General features: G+C 41.4%; 1 protein-coding gene across 2 annotated transcripts in view; it reads left to right on the top strand.

Annotated features, from left to right (window-relative positions):
- The window catches only part of map3k5 (mitogen-activated protein kinase kinase kinase 5), a 68,545-nt gene extending 53,095 nt beyond the window's left edge, over positions 1-15,450 (top strand). Inside the window, exons 18-30 of one of the 2 annotated variants that reach the window (XM_080791177.1) lie at positions 1,450-1,555; positions 3,452-3,609; positions 6,076-6,253; positions 6,663-6,680; positions 7,767-7,944; positions 8,494-8,662; positions 9,323-9,508; positions 10,777-10,882; positions 11,293-11,545; positions 12,004-12,116; positions 12,686-12,816; positions 14,161-14,237; positions 14,452-15,450. In XM_080791177.1, coding sequence (XP_080647303.1) covers positions 1,450-1,555; positions 3,452-3,609; positions 6,076-6,253; positions 6,663-6,680; positions 7,767-7,944; positions 8,494-8,662; positions 9,323-9,508; positions 10,777-10,882; positions 11,293-11,545; positions 12,004-12,116; positions 12,686-12,816; positions 14,161-14,237; positions 14,452-14,512 — 1,734 coding nt within the window. In that variant the 3' untranslated portion in view covers positions 14,513-15,450. The remainder of the gene's footprint in view (positions 1-1,449; positions 1,556-3,451; positions 3,610-6,075; positions 6,254-6,662; positions 6,681-7,766; positions 7,945-8,493; positions 8,663-9,322; positions 9,509-10,776; positions 10,883-11,292; positions 11,546-12,003; positions 12,117-12,685; positions 12,817-14,160; positions 14,238-14,451) is intronic. The other variant, XM_080791178.1, reaches the window with a different exon arrangement.
- The last annotated feature ends 716 nt before the right edge of the window (positions 15,451-16,166 follow it).

Genomic DNA, 16,166 nt, shown 5'->3' on the forward strand with positions numbered 1-16,166 from the left:
GCTGCATATTACGGATGCATGTTGCAGCTGCATATTACGGCTGCATGTTGCATCTGCATATTACGGCTGCATGTTGCAGCTGCATATTACGGCTGCATGTTGCAGCTGAATATTACGGCTGCATGTTGCAGCTGCATATTACGGATGCATGTTGCAGCTGCATATTACGGCTGCATGTTGCATCTGCATATTACGGCTGCATGTTGCAGCTGCATATTACGGCTGCATGTTGCAGCTCTATGGCAACATTCATGACAGTCGTCATGGCTTCCCCTTATTGTTAGCAGTGCTTCCTCTGTGACCTTCTGAAATGTGGGGGTTCAGTTCACTCTTTTCAGGTGTGGTTCCACATCTGTCCTGTTTCATTCCACGTTATGGTTCTAGTACACAGCATTATGCAGTGGTAAAAAAAAAAAACAATATTGCACTTGATCATAATAAAAAACATATACATGCAGTAGTCTCTCCTTCCGACTCCTGTTTGTCGGGTCTTTTAAAACATTTCTGTAGCAGACAGAAGATTTACTGTTTTAGTGGCCTGTGTATTGTGGGGAAACGCTACTGCTTAGATAGCCACATGATTTGAACCCTAGTGGTCCTATTCTGGGGAGGCGAACGCCGAACATTCACCAAAATATATTGGGCAAATAGATGATTTGGTGATTTGGTGTAGAGGGGAAAGAATGAGAGTGCCTCACTGCCTACTATAGAACCCCAGGGGCACTCACGGTCAGTGAAGTACTGTATATAGGGTTTAAGTGGCTAGTTAGGTAAGATGTAAGAGCCATAATAAACCTCACTGATTACATTCCCATCACAGCCAGTCATTAGGGTCAATAGACTCTTTATGCGGACGCCACACGGCTCCAACTTCTGCCTGATTTAACAACGCTGTCATATAAATGACTGCAGTGCCTATTCACATAAATGTTAATCACTTTGTTTTGGTTGGGAGGCTGTCATCCCACTGAGGGTGGGTTATAACCTGCTATCTGCATCTGTTGATTTACACCCTTCCAGAATATACCTCATAATCCTTAGATTTAGAGAAGGAAATGACTGAAGCTTTTGTATCTCCACATTTTATATATTTTTGAGGGGCGCTAGCCACTCCTATACACAGGTTTAATGTTTGTCTTTAGTTCAATGTTTGACAATGAAGGGAAAAATCATTATGTGTCATTTACGCCATATGGTCTCTATTGTTAATGGCGTTTAATGTTTGTGTTTGCACCGTTTGTTTTATATCGCTATTACTTCACCTAATCAACATGAGTTGATTAGTCACTTCACACGGGTGTGATTTTTTAAAATATATGTTAACCATTTATTTAATTCTTTGGTCTTGACCTCAACTAAGTTTGATGAATGTGTGCAGTGATTATTACCACTCTGCGTGAATTAGATCCTGCATGATCCGTTCTCATGAACACCTGTTGTTATTTACAGGGTGACAATGTTCTCATCAATACGTACAGCGGTGTCCTGAAGATTTCAGATTTTGGCACATCCAAGAGGCTGGCAGGGATCAACCCCTGCACTGAGACCTTTACTGGTAAGATCCTGACATTTTGGTTTCTTATTAATTATCATACAAATAATTTTGATTAATAATGTAATTGTGTTTTTGGCATTGAACATTGGAACATATAAATACCAATTACATTTCTGCTTGCCATTTGTGAACAGAAATTGCACAAATAACTCAAATATGTAAGCCTTTTACTTGAAATATACTGTAAGAAATGCCTCACAATTACCGGCACCAATAATCAGAACAAATAATGTATTATGGCAAAGAATACTAAATACATAGTTACTAATCGTTAACTTTTACTTTACAATTTTGCCAAATAGCGTAAATAGCTGATCTACAAGCTCACAATGCTTTTACATGTTTTGAGCTTGTAGATCTGCTGATTTCCACCAATTCTGAAAACATTAAAAGGACAACAATGTGGAAATAATGATCGAAATATGACATTTATATTCATTACATCCAGCTTTTCTAGCAATTCTAGCAATTATTCAAAATAATTGTGATGAATTCAAATTGTGTTCATGGCAATTATGCAATAATTGTGACGAGCACTGTTTGGTCCATTTGGTTTAATTTTACATTCTCAACAGACTCAACTACAGATTTCAAACGAAAGCACAAGTCAATACAAAAACTGTTACTTTGTGGACAATCCATGATAAAGCTTTACACTTATTTACAACAGGGTTCACCATTTTCAATTAATCAGAACATTTAGGGACGTAAAAATATACGCTCAGACTTAATTGATCATAGGCCAGTTTCGAATTGCAGCCGTCTGTAGGTGCTCGGTTTTTAAGGAGTCTGGTTGACTCAGTATGTGATCTCTATTCTTAGCCTTCTTCTTTCCTTGCATGCAAATTTGTGTTGTGTGTGTGTGAGATTTCCATGGTTGGAATGTTTCATATTGGTGTTGATGAACAAGAGATTACTTCACACTCTGGTCCCGAAACCTTCTTTCTGCTGATGCCGAGGTCGTTCCCATAGAAACCCTTAACACCTGATTTATACTTAGTTACGTGCCGGTGTCTTGCACTGTAAATAGTTGATCTACAAGCTTGCAACGCTTCGCAGTGTGGCACGTTGTGAGCGTATGCACCGGCTATATTTGGGGCCAGACACAAGGGACACAAGTATAAATGAGGTTTTACGTGTGTTTGTGCCGTTACTATTTTGTAGGAGCAAAATCCAGGCTCGGCTCACTAGCCTGTGAGCGATACATCTGAGAATAGCCCACCGCTCCTATTCAGAGCACCTGGCACGTTGAGAGCTTGCGCTGAGCTCGAGAAGACCAGTTTAAGCCGTTGTGTGATGTTGGCACGGCAGCGGCCAATCACGGCTCAAGACGGCCCGTTTCTTGGGACCACCTGATTGGAACAGACAGGTAGTCATCCTGAACCCTGGAGCCCTGTCAGGAAATATGCCTGCTTCACCTCGTTCTTTTAATAGCACAGGCCTGACTGCGGGGTCCGCTGCTACACTACAGTATGTTTGTGTCACCGGCAGTTTGAACACAGTCCCCCTTCTAAAATACCGCATTTTCTGCATGCTATTATTAGAACAAGGGACCCCTTTCAAGAGAGCTAGCTCCTGCAAATTTTGCTATGTGCCATATTGTCATTACCCAACCTCAGAGAGAGACTCTGCAGCATTGCTCCACCAAAGCCGGGGGCCAAGTTAAACCTCTTATAACCCCGTCGGTCATTTATGAGAAGTGTGTCATCACCTCAGAGAAACTGCAGCAACTTGGAATTTGCCGTAATGTTGTTGTGTTTTTGTGCAGATAACCTCAATGCCTTACTCCTATTTCATTATTACAGGACCTGGCCACTGTTGTTGTTTGTACAATGCTTGTCTTTTATTTCTGCGTCCAATTTGTTTTGTCCTTTTTGCTGGGTTTTTGTCTCTCAGGCACGCTGCAGTACATGGCCCCTGAGATTATAGACAAGGGCCCCCGGGGCTATGGCAAACCAGCAGACATCTGGTCTCTTGGCTGCACCATCATAGAGATGGCTACTGGGAAACCGCCTTTCTATGAGCTAGGAGAACCACAGGCAGCTATGTTCAAGGTCAGTGGACAAAGGCCATCTACTGTATGCTAAAGCAGTGATTCTCAACCTTTTTTATTCAAGGAGCCCCAGTTTGATGTGCGTCAGGCCCTGGACCGTTTATTTCTGGTACCGATCTGATACCGTTGTCTTCTACACTGTAAAATCCCCTGTGTTAATTTAACTCCGAAATACAGACCCATAAAGGGTCCACTTGGACCCATGTTACTAATACTAGACCCAGGTTAATTCCCTCACATCTGTGTTAGAATATAAAATATTATTTGCAAGAGGATATATAAAGATCTGTGCTATACGGGTGTGGTGGGGGGAGAATCATTTTCCAAACCCTCCTCCAACGGTCTAATGTTTACCCAGAAACATCACAGTACTAACATACATTTCTCTGTAGCTAGTTTGGTTGTGGGTCTGACATGCCAAGCTACCCAATTATGAATACACCCACACAGTTGGCTCCTTGGCCCTCCATACAGTACACTTCGTTGTCCATACTTTTCCACTGTCTGCTTAACCACATGAACCCTAGCATCCCTATTCTGGGCATGTCATACTAGGCAATCAATCAGCCTAAATATTTGTGATGCCTTTTGAGCTTGTAGATCAGCTATTTTCGCCAATTTGGTGTAGAGGGGAAAATAGGAGGGGACCAACTATAGACCACGGGGGGACTCCGATCAACAACGTATATAGGGATTAAGTGGTTATTATAGGCTGCCACGTGTGTAATAATAAGCAGTGCCCTTGGCTCTGTGCAGATCACACTGCATGCACCTGTCAGCACATGCTGCTGTTGTCCACGCCTGCATCTGTCATCTGTTTGAACAGGTCATATTCATGTTACTCAGATCATACACGGACACATACTGTACCTTATAGACACAAATGTATGCTTGGAACCCACCAAAAAGTGATACAGTACACACTCTCTGTTGTCTTTTCCCACAGTTCCTATGTAGTGCACGTGTCTGTTTCCTTAGAAATGTTGACACACCCGTTTTTCCATGCAGAAATTTAATATATTGTTGTTGTTAGCCATATGCAGCCCATTAAGAAACGTTGAGAATTCTGAGAAGTGGTTTGTGGACAGTTACAACGATCAAGTCAAAAAAGCCCCCGGACTATGGAATTTTCCATACAATGAAACAAATGGCGTGAGATTTTAGATGCCTAGGCGTCTCCTGTTACCAAAAGGCCGTTCCTTATGGAAAACCACCCGCCCTGAAATTCTCTGCCGGCTTTTTGATCCAGGTCCTTGACGCATGCATCAAGACCCAAATAGTATATGGCGAAATACAATATTCCTTTCATGTGGTGGCCGTTTATTTCGACCCCCCCCCCTCCCCCCTCCCTGTCAGAACAGCTTGTGTCCTACTTTTAGGCTGTTGGTCAAAAAACATTTGTCTGAAACTGGGGCAGAGCTAGGAGTCATGTGAGGACAGAGTCACATGGGGTACGGCTGTTTCATACACCAGTGGTTCTCAACGTGAGGACTGGAGATCCCCCAAGGGTTATTGAGGAGGTTCCAGGCGGTCCCACCCTAGCTAAATGATTGATAGGAGCAACGTTGACTCTTGGAGGTTTTTAATTCAGAGAATTTACAAGTGCACAATTTTATGTAAACTTATGTACCCAACTAAATGATGAATAGTTAGGAACAAAGTGAGTTAACTCTTACAGGTCTGTAATTCTGACAGTGTACAAATGTTGAATTATACCGAGTCCCAACGATATAAAATCGTATCAAATGGGGGTTGGTGGCATAATAGGCATATCAAATCAACATATGAACTAATTTATAACTGGGGGTAATAAGGTTTAGAATCAATGAGAATCAATACTATACACCATACTGATGCATTGAGATTTACCAAACAGACAAAACAAAATCCTCACGTAAAGGTAAAGTCTCCACTGGACTGTCCTTTCCCTGAGGAATGCGGATGCCTGAAGGGAGGGTCATGTCATTCCTAACCTTAAGTCAACATTCCTCAGCAGCAACCAGGAATTCCTCTGTTCTTTCAGTCAAACAAAGGGGGACACCCTTGGGGGGGAGGGGGTGTACACTACTCAAAGTAAATATCCATTTGAGTTATTCAAGTATTTTTATTGAAGTTTGTACATAAGACAGGACAGACAACAAATACATGACAATTACAGAACAGATACAGGACAAACCAACAACACCGTACTCAACATGCATGTATAATATATAAAAGTCTGAAATACAATGTAAAAATCACACCCGTGTGAACCGAGTGGTGCAACTCGCCTCTCTCTCCCACCCCCTCTCCTCTCTCTCTCTCTCTCTCTCTCTCTCTCTCATTAGCATTCAACAGTGCGTGTGTGTGCGTGTGCATGTGCGTGTGTTCATGCGTGCGTGCGCTGCTAGGTCACATCTATATTTATTTTGTCTTTATTCATGGCACAAAGTTCCTGACTGTGTGCCCGCGTGTGCTGCTTTGCTAGGTGGGCATGTTTAAGATCCACCCAGAGATCCCAGAGTCCATGTCTTTCGAGGCCAAGGCCTTCATCCTGCGCTGCTTCGAACCCGACCCAGACAGACGCGCCACCGCCACAGACCTGCTCACCGACGAATTCCTCACCGTCACCAGCCGCAAGAAGAAGGGCAAGAACAGCTTCACCGGTAAAGGATCGCTTAGAGTAGTTGTGTGACGTCCCAGACTGCACATTATTGTATATATCGTTGCTGTGTGTGGTGGAAACCGTTCCTTCTTTATTATTATTTTAAAACAGTGAAAAGTACTGAGTGGGGCTTTAAGGAATAAAAAACATGGGAATACAATGTTTATGCCCGACAGCAAATATATACTTTGTGGTATGACGAATAGTGAAAATAGCGGCTCGACGGGCTCAGAACTTATCTTTCTATAAATGTCAGATTTCTTTCTTTTTTTTCACCTGTCACATGTGTCATATGTCCAAAAAAGATTACTTGTTCGATATTGGATTTCGTTTACATTAGGCTCTGTAGCAAAGTGTCGCTGTGCTGACTGACTTAACAGATATACTGTGCTTGTGTGTTCTTTCAACAGCACTGACACCTGGCTCAGGTGAGTTGGACTTGCAGAGTTTCTACCTCATAAGTCACCACTAGAGGGAGCCCTCCATACACGTGTCATCTCTAACTAACAACAGTCTGCTGTGATGTATCTAGGCTACAATATTTATTTTTATTTTTTTTGTCTTGTATGCGGCCACCTTGCCAAGCACGACTCTGCCCTTTCCAAGAACCTGAAATAGACACTGTACCCCATGACTTTCTGAATACTTGTGTTTACCCAGGCCTGTTTGACTCTATATACAAAGTAGTTACACTTAAGACAAGAGAATACTTTTAACTACAATACAGTGTATTGTGGGGCGGCCTTTATACTTCAGGATTCTTTCTTTTTATGTTTTTTTTTTTGCTTAACTCTCTAACCATGAATTCACACAGTAAATATCACATCACATGACCTAATGTAATGTCATAGAGTGGGGTGGAGCACTGTAAAGCTATCATACCACATTGCCTGATTGTCCCCTAGTTTTTCTGACGGGTTACAGGGTATTGCCTGTAAAATGGCAGAGCTAGAAGCTCACAATGAATCGCAGTGAGACACGTTGTGAGCTTGTAAATCGGCTATTTTTGACAAAAGGATTTCGTGTACAGGATAAAAGGACAGGACCAAGTCTCCGGGGGACTCTGGTCAATGAAGTATAGGGTTTATAAGTGATTAAATGAACAGGATTTGACATGTGAAATCAGTGTGTTTGTGCCATGGCATCTATCTAACTAATCTCGCATAGCCAGACTTTCAGAGATCTTCGCATACTGATAAGTCTGCTGTTGGCTAGAGGTGGGTAGTATCAATTCGGAGATTTAAGAAGGACAGAGGGTGGCCCTTCCTAATCTGGGCGAGGGCATTCAGTCCGTAAAGGCAAGCCTAAAAAATCTAAATAAAAACACCCCCGCCCCTATCTCTCTCCCCCTTTTATGTCAACCTACTGTAAATCTACCAATAAAAGGCAGAAAAAGCCCCCCAGTAATATCTTTAAAAATAATCAACAAACTATCCTGGGTTGGTCAAACATTGGCCCAGTTGTCAAATTATATCAGAAAGAGGCAAACATTGCGTGCGTGTGTGCTCTTGTAGAATACCTGCGCAGCATCTCGCTGCCGGTCCCTGTAGTGGTCGAGGACACCAGCAGCAGCAGTGAGTACGGCTCCGTCTCCCCCGACAATGAGCTCAACACCAACCCTTTCGTCTTCAAGCCGAGCACCAAGTGCTACAGCGAGAGAGACGTCAAGGGACCACGCTCGCTCTTCCTCAGGTATGTACAGTATGACCAAAGGTTAACATTTTGTCATGGAAACTCTTATAACCTTTTTTAAAGTATTCAACAGTGTACTGCTGTATTTGTATACATTGTTTATATAATGTCAGAAAAAACAGGAGTGACCAGGTGCTCACAGGAGATTAAAAGTGTAACAAATATATAAAAGGATCAAACGGGATTAAAACAACAGACTATCCGGGCACTCAAAGGTAAAAAGAGGAATGGCCTTTATTTAATTAAAAGGCAACTGCCATGCAAGGCCTTCATCAGGGCCCAAACAATTATTATCAATAATATAATGTTCATATATATATATATATATATATATATATATATATAGTTTTATAATTGGATTGAGTGGGGGAAAAAAGTATCCTGCACAGTGTCTTCATTTAGAGCATTTTTATTTAGCAACGTTTCGGTCGTTCAGACCTTCATCGGGCATGCCCTTAGAGGACTGACAATTTATTTACATTAGAACTGTAAATACTGAAGTGAAACAGATCTGAAGATCTGAGTTCAGAGTTGTTTATCTCTACCCAGCATTCCAGTGGAGAACTTCGAGGACCACAGTGCCCCTCCATCTCCTGATGAGAAGGACAACGGCTTCTTCATGCTGAGGAAGGACAGTGAGAGGAGAGCCACTCTGCATCACATTTTGACCGAGGACAGAGAAAAAGTGGTGGCCAACCTTATGGAGGCTCTCACACAGGTGAGACTACAATTTACAATTTACAATTTAGGCATTTAGCAGACGCTCTTAATCCAGAGCGACTTACATTAAGCAAGAACAAAAAAAGCATGGGAATACATCACATAAAAACATTTATCATGAAACATGCGTAAGCTAAGAAAGTAACAGTGGAATATCTATATAATGAAACTATACATATAAACTACTATGCTATACATATGTACTATGACGTGCTATGACTACATACAATGCAATTATAGTGCTGTCTTCATAACATGCTATAAGTCTGTGTCAAATGCTATCTAAGTCTACAGAAATGCTATCTAAGGGTGTGGGGTAAGTGCTATGGGCCATGATAGAGTCTGAAAAGGTGGGTTTTCAGACTACGGCGGAAGATTGGGAGTATATTTCATATACTGTGCTACATCAGTGGTTCTCAAACGTTTTCATTTCAAGGACCAGCTGTTTGGTATTGCATTAAAGTTTAATGGATGGATGGATGGATAGTTAGATGGCAAGTACACGTCTTTCTGTATCATGGAATCTCAAACCTTCATGCATTATGTATAACATCTCTCATGACCTCTACCCCTCCTTTCCTCCTCATCTCCCTTCCCACCAACCATCACTCCCGTTCACCCTGCTGTCCCTCCGTCTATCCGTCCGGCCTGCCCCCAGGGCTCTGAGGAGACCAGACTGCGGCATCAACACATCTCAACCCTGGTGGTGAGCCTGGCAGACTTTGTGCGCATGGCTGACAGGAAGATCATCGCCAGCACACTGTCTCAGCTCAAACTGGAGCTGGACTTCGACAGCACGGCCATCAGCCAGATCCAAGTGGTGCTGTTCAGCTTCCAGGACGCCGTGAGTTAATGCCCTCACACCATATTATACATACTGTAAATACATTACACAGTACAAGTTAATTTACAACTACTGTTGGCTATTGCCTATTCCCAAAATGATTCTACTATATTAAAATTATATTTACTTTATTGCTTTTAAAGTTTGGTTGCGGTATAAATGTTACCATTTATTTTCTGTAGCCGGGTACAATGTTTGTGAATTTCTGCAGGCCACTTAAGTGTTCGCTGTATGACAAGAGGTGACTGTAGGTGCTGCATAGTTGTAAATGAATGTGTATACTCTCAGTTCAATTACCAGTTACCAGTCTTTCGCAGTCTGAGGACTTCCAAGAATGATTGAAGTCATACTGTGTATACTATGGTCTGTCAACCAGAACCACATCAGGCTTCCTCGGCTGGCTTTAAGTACAAATAAAAGAGAAATCCATCAGGGCTAATTGCACATCGTGTAAACGGGTCATAAAGCTATGCGCATGAAATGACACTGGAGCAAGTGACTGCTGTTGTTTCCTGGGAGAGGTATTGCATAACCATCTTCAAAGGGCAGCAAACAATGCCTCCTGCTGGAATTGCATGAGATGAAATTAAAGAGGAAGAGAATCAACAGCTTTTGAATCACGGGAACATGTGTAGGTGTGTGATGGTATTACACATAAGATGCATGAAATCAAACTGAACAAAAATAGAAATTGCATCTGCTTGATGCATGGGAATCTATCTCGCCATTATTTACCGGCGGTAAGCCTATTTCACACTTGGTTGTACATCGTGTGGCGTGCCAAAAATAGACTACAAGTATAAATTATGCTTGAGGTGCCTGGCTCATGGTTCAGGATGTTATTGAAATACTGTACATATCCTTTAATCCTTAATGTCTGACTACATCGTGCTGTTTACATTTCTGACTAGCTACTAAAGTATTCAATCAATCTACCACAGTATTATACTTCAAGCTTCTCAACAGTGCATAACAGCCAGATTAAACAAAAAGGGTCAGATAGATGTAAATGCAATATTGTAATATTGTAAATTGTAAATATCAACCGTGTCAGTCTACAGTCTACTTAATTCAGTCTGAAGCAGAAAAAGTAGAGGCATGTATTCCTCCCCGTCCGCCCCAGCAGATGCAGCCCTGTGTGTGTATGCAAAGTGTTAGTACACAGAATGTACCACACATACTGTACTTACCGTTCATAAGCCCTTCATCAACAGCGCTCTCCCTCTGTGTTTACTACGTGCATCCCCCTCTCCTCCTTACGTCTCCAGGTGAACAAGGTCCTGAGGAACCACAACATCAAGCCTCACTGGATGTTCGCCCTGGATAACATCATCCGTAAGGCCGTACAGACGGCCATCACCATCCTGGTGCCAGGTACCTGTGATAATGATTTACACAGTCCACTGGGCCTGGGGTTCCCAAACCTTTCCATGCCAAGGAGGACCCGCAAAGCCCACAACATGATACATTGTCAGCTGTATATTTTAGCTAATATTTGCCTATTTTTGCCAAATGTTTACCTATTAGAACAAAATAGACCTGAGGCCGAGTCTATGAATGTTTTCTAAATCAGTGGTTCTCAAACTTAGACCTATGAAAAGGTTTCGTGCCAGGGACTGCCCCGAGAAGACACTTTCAACATTCTTTCTGAATGCTGACGCGATGTGAGCTTGTATATCTGCTATTTTTGAGAACCATTGTTCAGAAAACATATGTGTATATATACACATACGTTTTAATATATATATATAGCTCAAATCTGCATGATCTGTATCTGTGTTCAGAACTGAGGCCACATTTCAGCCTGGCCTCCGAGAGCGACCCGGCCGATCAGGAGGACGAGGACGATGATGACGACAGTGGCGATCTGCGGGGGAACTCCGCCCACCACAGCCGAGCCGTGCCCGCCGCCGTCCACGACGACACCGTGGTGACCTCCGGTGTGAGCACACTCAGCTCCACTGTCTCGCACGAGTCGCACGCGGCTCAGCGCTCCGTCAGCATGGAGCTGGGCCGAATGAAGCTGGAGACCAACAGGTTAGAAGAATTTCACAATACACTTTATTGTCACATCACAGTTTTAGAGACAAATAAGTTGAGAAAAAAGGGATCTCGCACACTGTCTTCACTTGCTGTAGAAGTAGAGAAAAAAGGGATCTCGCACATCAAGTAAATATGTGGGTGAAATTAGTTTTTTGTGCATAGTTCCCATTCCTTGATTAGCAAAGTAAGCAAACATTAACTCAACTTGACTTAGAAGAATTTCAGAATCAACTTTATTGTCACACATCACAGTTTTACAAGTAAAGTTAGTTAGTTTTTTGTGCATAGTTCCCATTCCTTGATTAGCAAACATTAACTCAACTTGACTTAACATTGTAATGCACCAGGAATTACTGTATACTGATCAGATCTAAGGTGAATGAAGCATATTATTCTCTTTTTACCCACTGTCTCCTCAACCGTTTGTGTCCCATGTTTCCTTGGGTGTCCAGACTGCTGGAACAGTTGCTGGAGCGGGAGAGAGAATATCAGGCCATCTTACAGCAGGTCCTAGATGAGAGAGAACAGGAGATCAAACTACTGAGGCTACGCTCGGAGCCCATAGGTCTGTCCTCTTATCTCACTTGATTTTGACAAAGAAATTGCCTCTATTTAAAAATAAAATAAAAATTAATAGACTATCCCAATAGCTTACTCTTAGGTTGTACCAGAGCTCCTTCAAATTATTTTCTGGCAACTTCGCTCTTAAAGAGAAAATAAATTGGTAATTCAATGAATAACTGAGAAGCACAATTTAAAAACAAATCAATGAATCACCATAAAAGAAAAATATCGACTAAATCAATTAATCTGATTAGTCACTTATGCACTATAATATACTTCATTGTACAGCAGTGACACACAGACATATTAACAGTTCCATCCCTACAGCAAATCACACAGAACAAGTAGCAAAAAAGCTTGATTCATTGTGCAGAAATCCACCCTACTTTGCCAGGTCTCTGTTTTCCACAAAGTTGGCATTCACAATTGACTTAGATTTCACAAAATGGTCCAAGGGCTGAGCTTCTGTATATTAGTGTTGGCTAACACTTTTCAAAAATGAAAATAAATGGCAAGCTTTCATGCAACACAAAAAGTATCAGTGGATTCAACGTGCTTGTGTTCTGGCAGACACACCGACCTCATCCTCCTCCTCAGTCCATCCAGCTGGTCAGAGGAGCCAAGCCGTGGACACACAGGAGCACCCAGAACTGACCAGATGGCTCAGGCTCCATGGGGCCGACGAGGACTCTATAGACAGAGTAGGTTCCTTCTCTCGCCTTTCTCTCACCTTCTCTGGACAGTTTTAGCTTCCAATGATCCGTATTAAACTCCATGGACCCCTGCCGCAGTGGCCCCTTAAAAGGAATTGTCAATACATCTGACACAAGACACATTTCTCCCATATACTTGGTTGCCAGGAGGTATATTTCCTCTACATTGTGGCTCGGGGGCCATAGTGGTTAATAAAGCATGCCAGGCTTCCTATGATGCCTCCATCTGCATGTGTGGTAAATGTTATTTGCTATGTCAACAAGTCCACACCCCAATAATCCTCTGCCCTTAAACTCACCAAAACCAACAAATGATGGTAAAGACCCAAAGAGTTCATGTGATGTTTATTTAGCAAGCATACAATATTGGTTATTTTCTGTGAAGCTGTTAGCTTATCAGGCGCGGAGGGAATGAGTATGCATTGCAACATGCTAATGCAGCCACACAATGCACATTTCACAAAAAGAGAAGGTGGCCTTTAGGGTGCTGTAAGCCTGTCCCCGACTAAGAATTCATATTGCCAAATGTTGAAATGTTGAAAAATATATATATTTGCATGATTTAACTGAGAGATTTTTATCCAAAGCACTTTACATAGATTGTGCATTACATTGGCCCATTCACACACCCATTCATACACCAATGGTGGAGGAAACTAGGCTAGGAGAAAACCATGCCAGGCACCAACCTGCACATCAGGAGCAATTAGGGGTTCAGAGTCAAGGACACTTCGTCACAAAATGTATGCAATAGAACCAGGATCATTCCATTTGGGCTGTGGGGGAGTGCTTAATTTCTGATTTAACATATACTTGCTTGGTTTCTCCCAATAAATCATGATCTAATTATATCCTATTTTTATTTATTTTTAAATCCAAGTTATTTGTTAATTTATATAATTATGAAATAATATTATATATTATGTCAGTCCCTCGGTCGATTAGTGCACTATTCCAGGTCAGACCTAGTGTGCTGTGGTTATAGGCCTGTTTGTAGTAGAGATGTCCTGGAGCAATAGGATGTTTTCTTTACAGATTGTCTTGCATGATGAACCCATAAGCTCCAGCACTGGGACTGCCAACAGGACTTGCTGACTTGCGACTTGATGCTTTCCTGTTACTGTATGCATGTGTGTAATTAGTGTGTGATTAAGGAGAGCCATCATAATGTGACAGAGATTTTCCTTCGCATACACATACATACAACTGATGTTTAGCTGCTAAAACTCTTTAGTAATGTCAAACTATGGCTATAGCACCATCTACTGGCCACAATGCGTATTGTACCTTCTACTGAGTTCTCTTTCTTCCAATCCAAATGTGTTTCTGTAGATACTGATGGAGCAGTACACGTTGGATGACATCCTCCATTATGTGACAAGAGATGATCTGAAGACTTTAAGATTAAGGTATGTTTACCTCATCAAAACTATTAACAGATGTTGTGATGTGTAGAAAGTTTTTATTTACAGATACCGGTATACTTTTTACTTAATGTCGGGGTTGAAATTGTAGCGTATTGTATAAAATATAACGATTCTCAGACTCGGCCAAAAACAGTATAAATTGTAAAATGTCATGTGTATTGGTATTATTAGTAAAGTCTGTCTGTCTCTCTCTCAGGGGTGGGATCTTGTGTAAGCTCTGGAAGGCCATTGCAGACTACAGGCAGAAGCCAACCTGAGGCCTTTTAGTGGAGCCAACCACGCCAGGCCTTTATGCCGACAGCTCAGTATTTTCTCACCACCGCACTTTTTACCTCAGTATTTATTAGACCAAGACAATGGAAGTGGGGGGGTAATGGACCAATGATTGTCAAGCCTGCACTGTAAAATCCTGAGTGTTTGATATAACTCAGGGTGAACAAATGTAACTAAATGGACCCTTAAACACATAAACCCTCTACTTGGACTACTTTTTTCTCTTCACCCAAAACTTCTGGTGAATGGTGAGGTTATTAAGGGTCCATTTGGTTACACGTATACACTCTTGAGTTACAAATCGATAAATTAACAGGAATTTACTGTGTAAAGTTGACTTTGCACGCGCAGTCAAACCCCAAATCCGATCTTATCAGTCGTGTCGTTCTGAAACGGACAACTTTATTGAAATGAGGCCACGTTGAAAGCAACAATATTATATTATATAAGTGCCACTAATATTGCCATGAGCGTGGCACAGCAACAGAATGAGTGCCTACTCATTGTGTAGGCCTCTACCAGAGGAATATTCAAGCCTACTATTGTAAATAACTGAGATGTTTTGCAGATTAATGGTTGTTGAAATGTCTCTTGTGCTGACGCGGCTTTATCATTATGTTTACAAAAGTGGAGGACTGACCAATACAAGCCTGAGAGTCAAACTGCTACAGTACGTTCCATGGATGGTTTTGAAAGATGTGTCCTTACAACGGCATTAACAGTATCGTGTCAGCCGTTTCATAATCACTACTTTTACTTTATTTAAATGTTTTTTTTTGTGTTTTTTCATGATTATTCTATTCTAAAGGACATCACTGCATGCCGAAATATGTTCCCTTTTTTGTTGACTTTCCATGTTTATTTTATTATTATTTTTGTTTTGCATTGGTTTGCATCTTTCTTTTTTAATATGATTCTTTTTTTTCTTTTTTTTATCCATGACATGTATATAATTTGTGTTGTAATTAACAGTGACTGTTTTCAGTGATGTCTTTTCCAAGTAGAATAGTAAACATCTCTGTAATTTCATTGAATTGGCCATTGTTGGAAACTTTTACTAAATTTGAAATAGGATTTGTATGGTATTGTATTTTTTAATGTCACAGTTTATAGCAGACGACTTAGTAAACTTGGCTATAAGTCATCTTAGTCTCATACAGATTTTGTACATAATGGTCCTTCCAGTGCAAATGATGTAATTGGATGTAAATGTTTCATTGAAAAAAATAATTGAAGATGAATTTAATATGAAACCAACAAGAGTTTTTTTTATTATTATTTAAGAAAGACAATTATGTAATAAAAAAGGTCAGTGTAAGCTATGTCTTATTGTCGATTGAAAATATGTGTGCTTTATTGTGTAAAACAAACGATTACATTTTTGAAATTGTGAAATAAACATTTTAACAAGACAATACTCGCATTTTTAAAGCCGCACAAAAGGCCAGACAAACCATGGGGGGGGGGGGGGGGCGAGATCGGTTGGGCGGGCCACCATGACGATTATAAAAACATTTCGTCTCTGGCTGTGAGGCTTTGCTTGTTTTAGCCCTATGGTTTTAGCATACTGTGTCTAGGGCTGCTGAGGCATCTCTTAACACCTGACCTCTGAGCAGCGCTGATGGATCAGCTCTGGAA

This window comes from Protomyctophum bolini, assembly GCF_963924005.1.
Source record: "Protomyctophum bolini genome assembly, chromosome: 19".
NCBI classification, from domain to species: Eukaryota; Metazoa; Chordata; class Actinopteri; order Myctophiformes; family Myctophidae; genus Protomyctophum; species Protomyctophum bolini.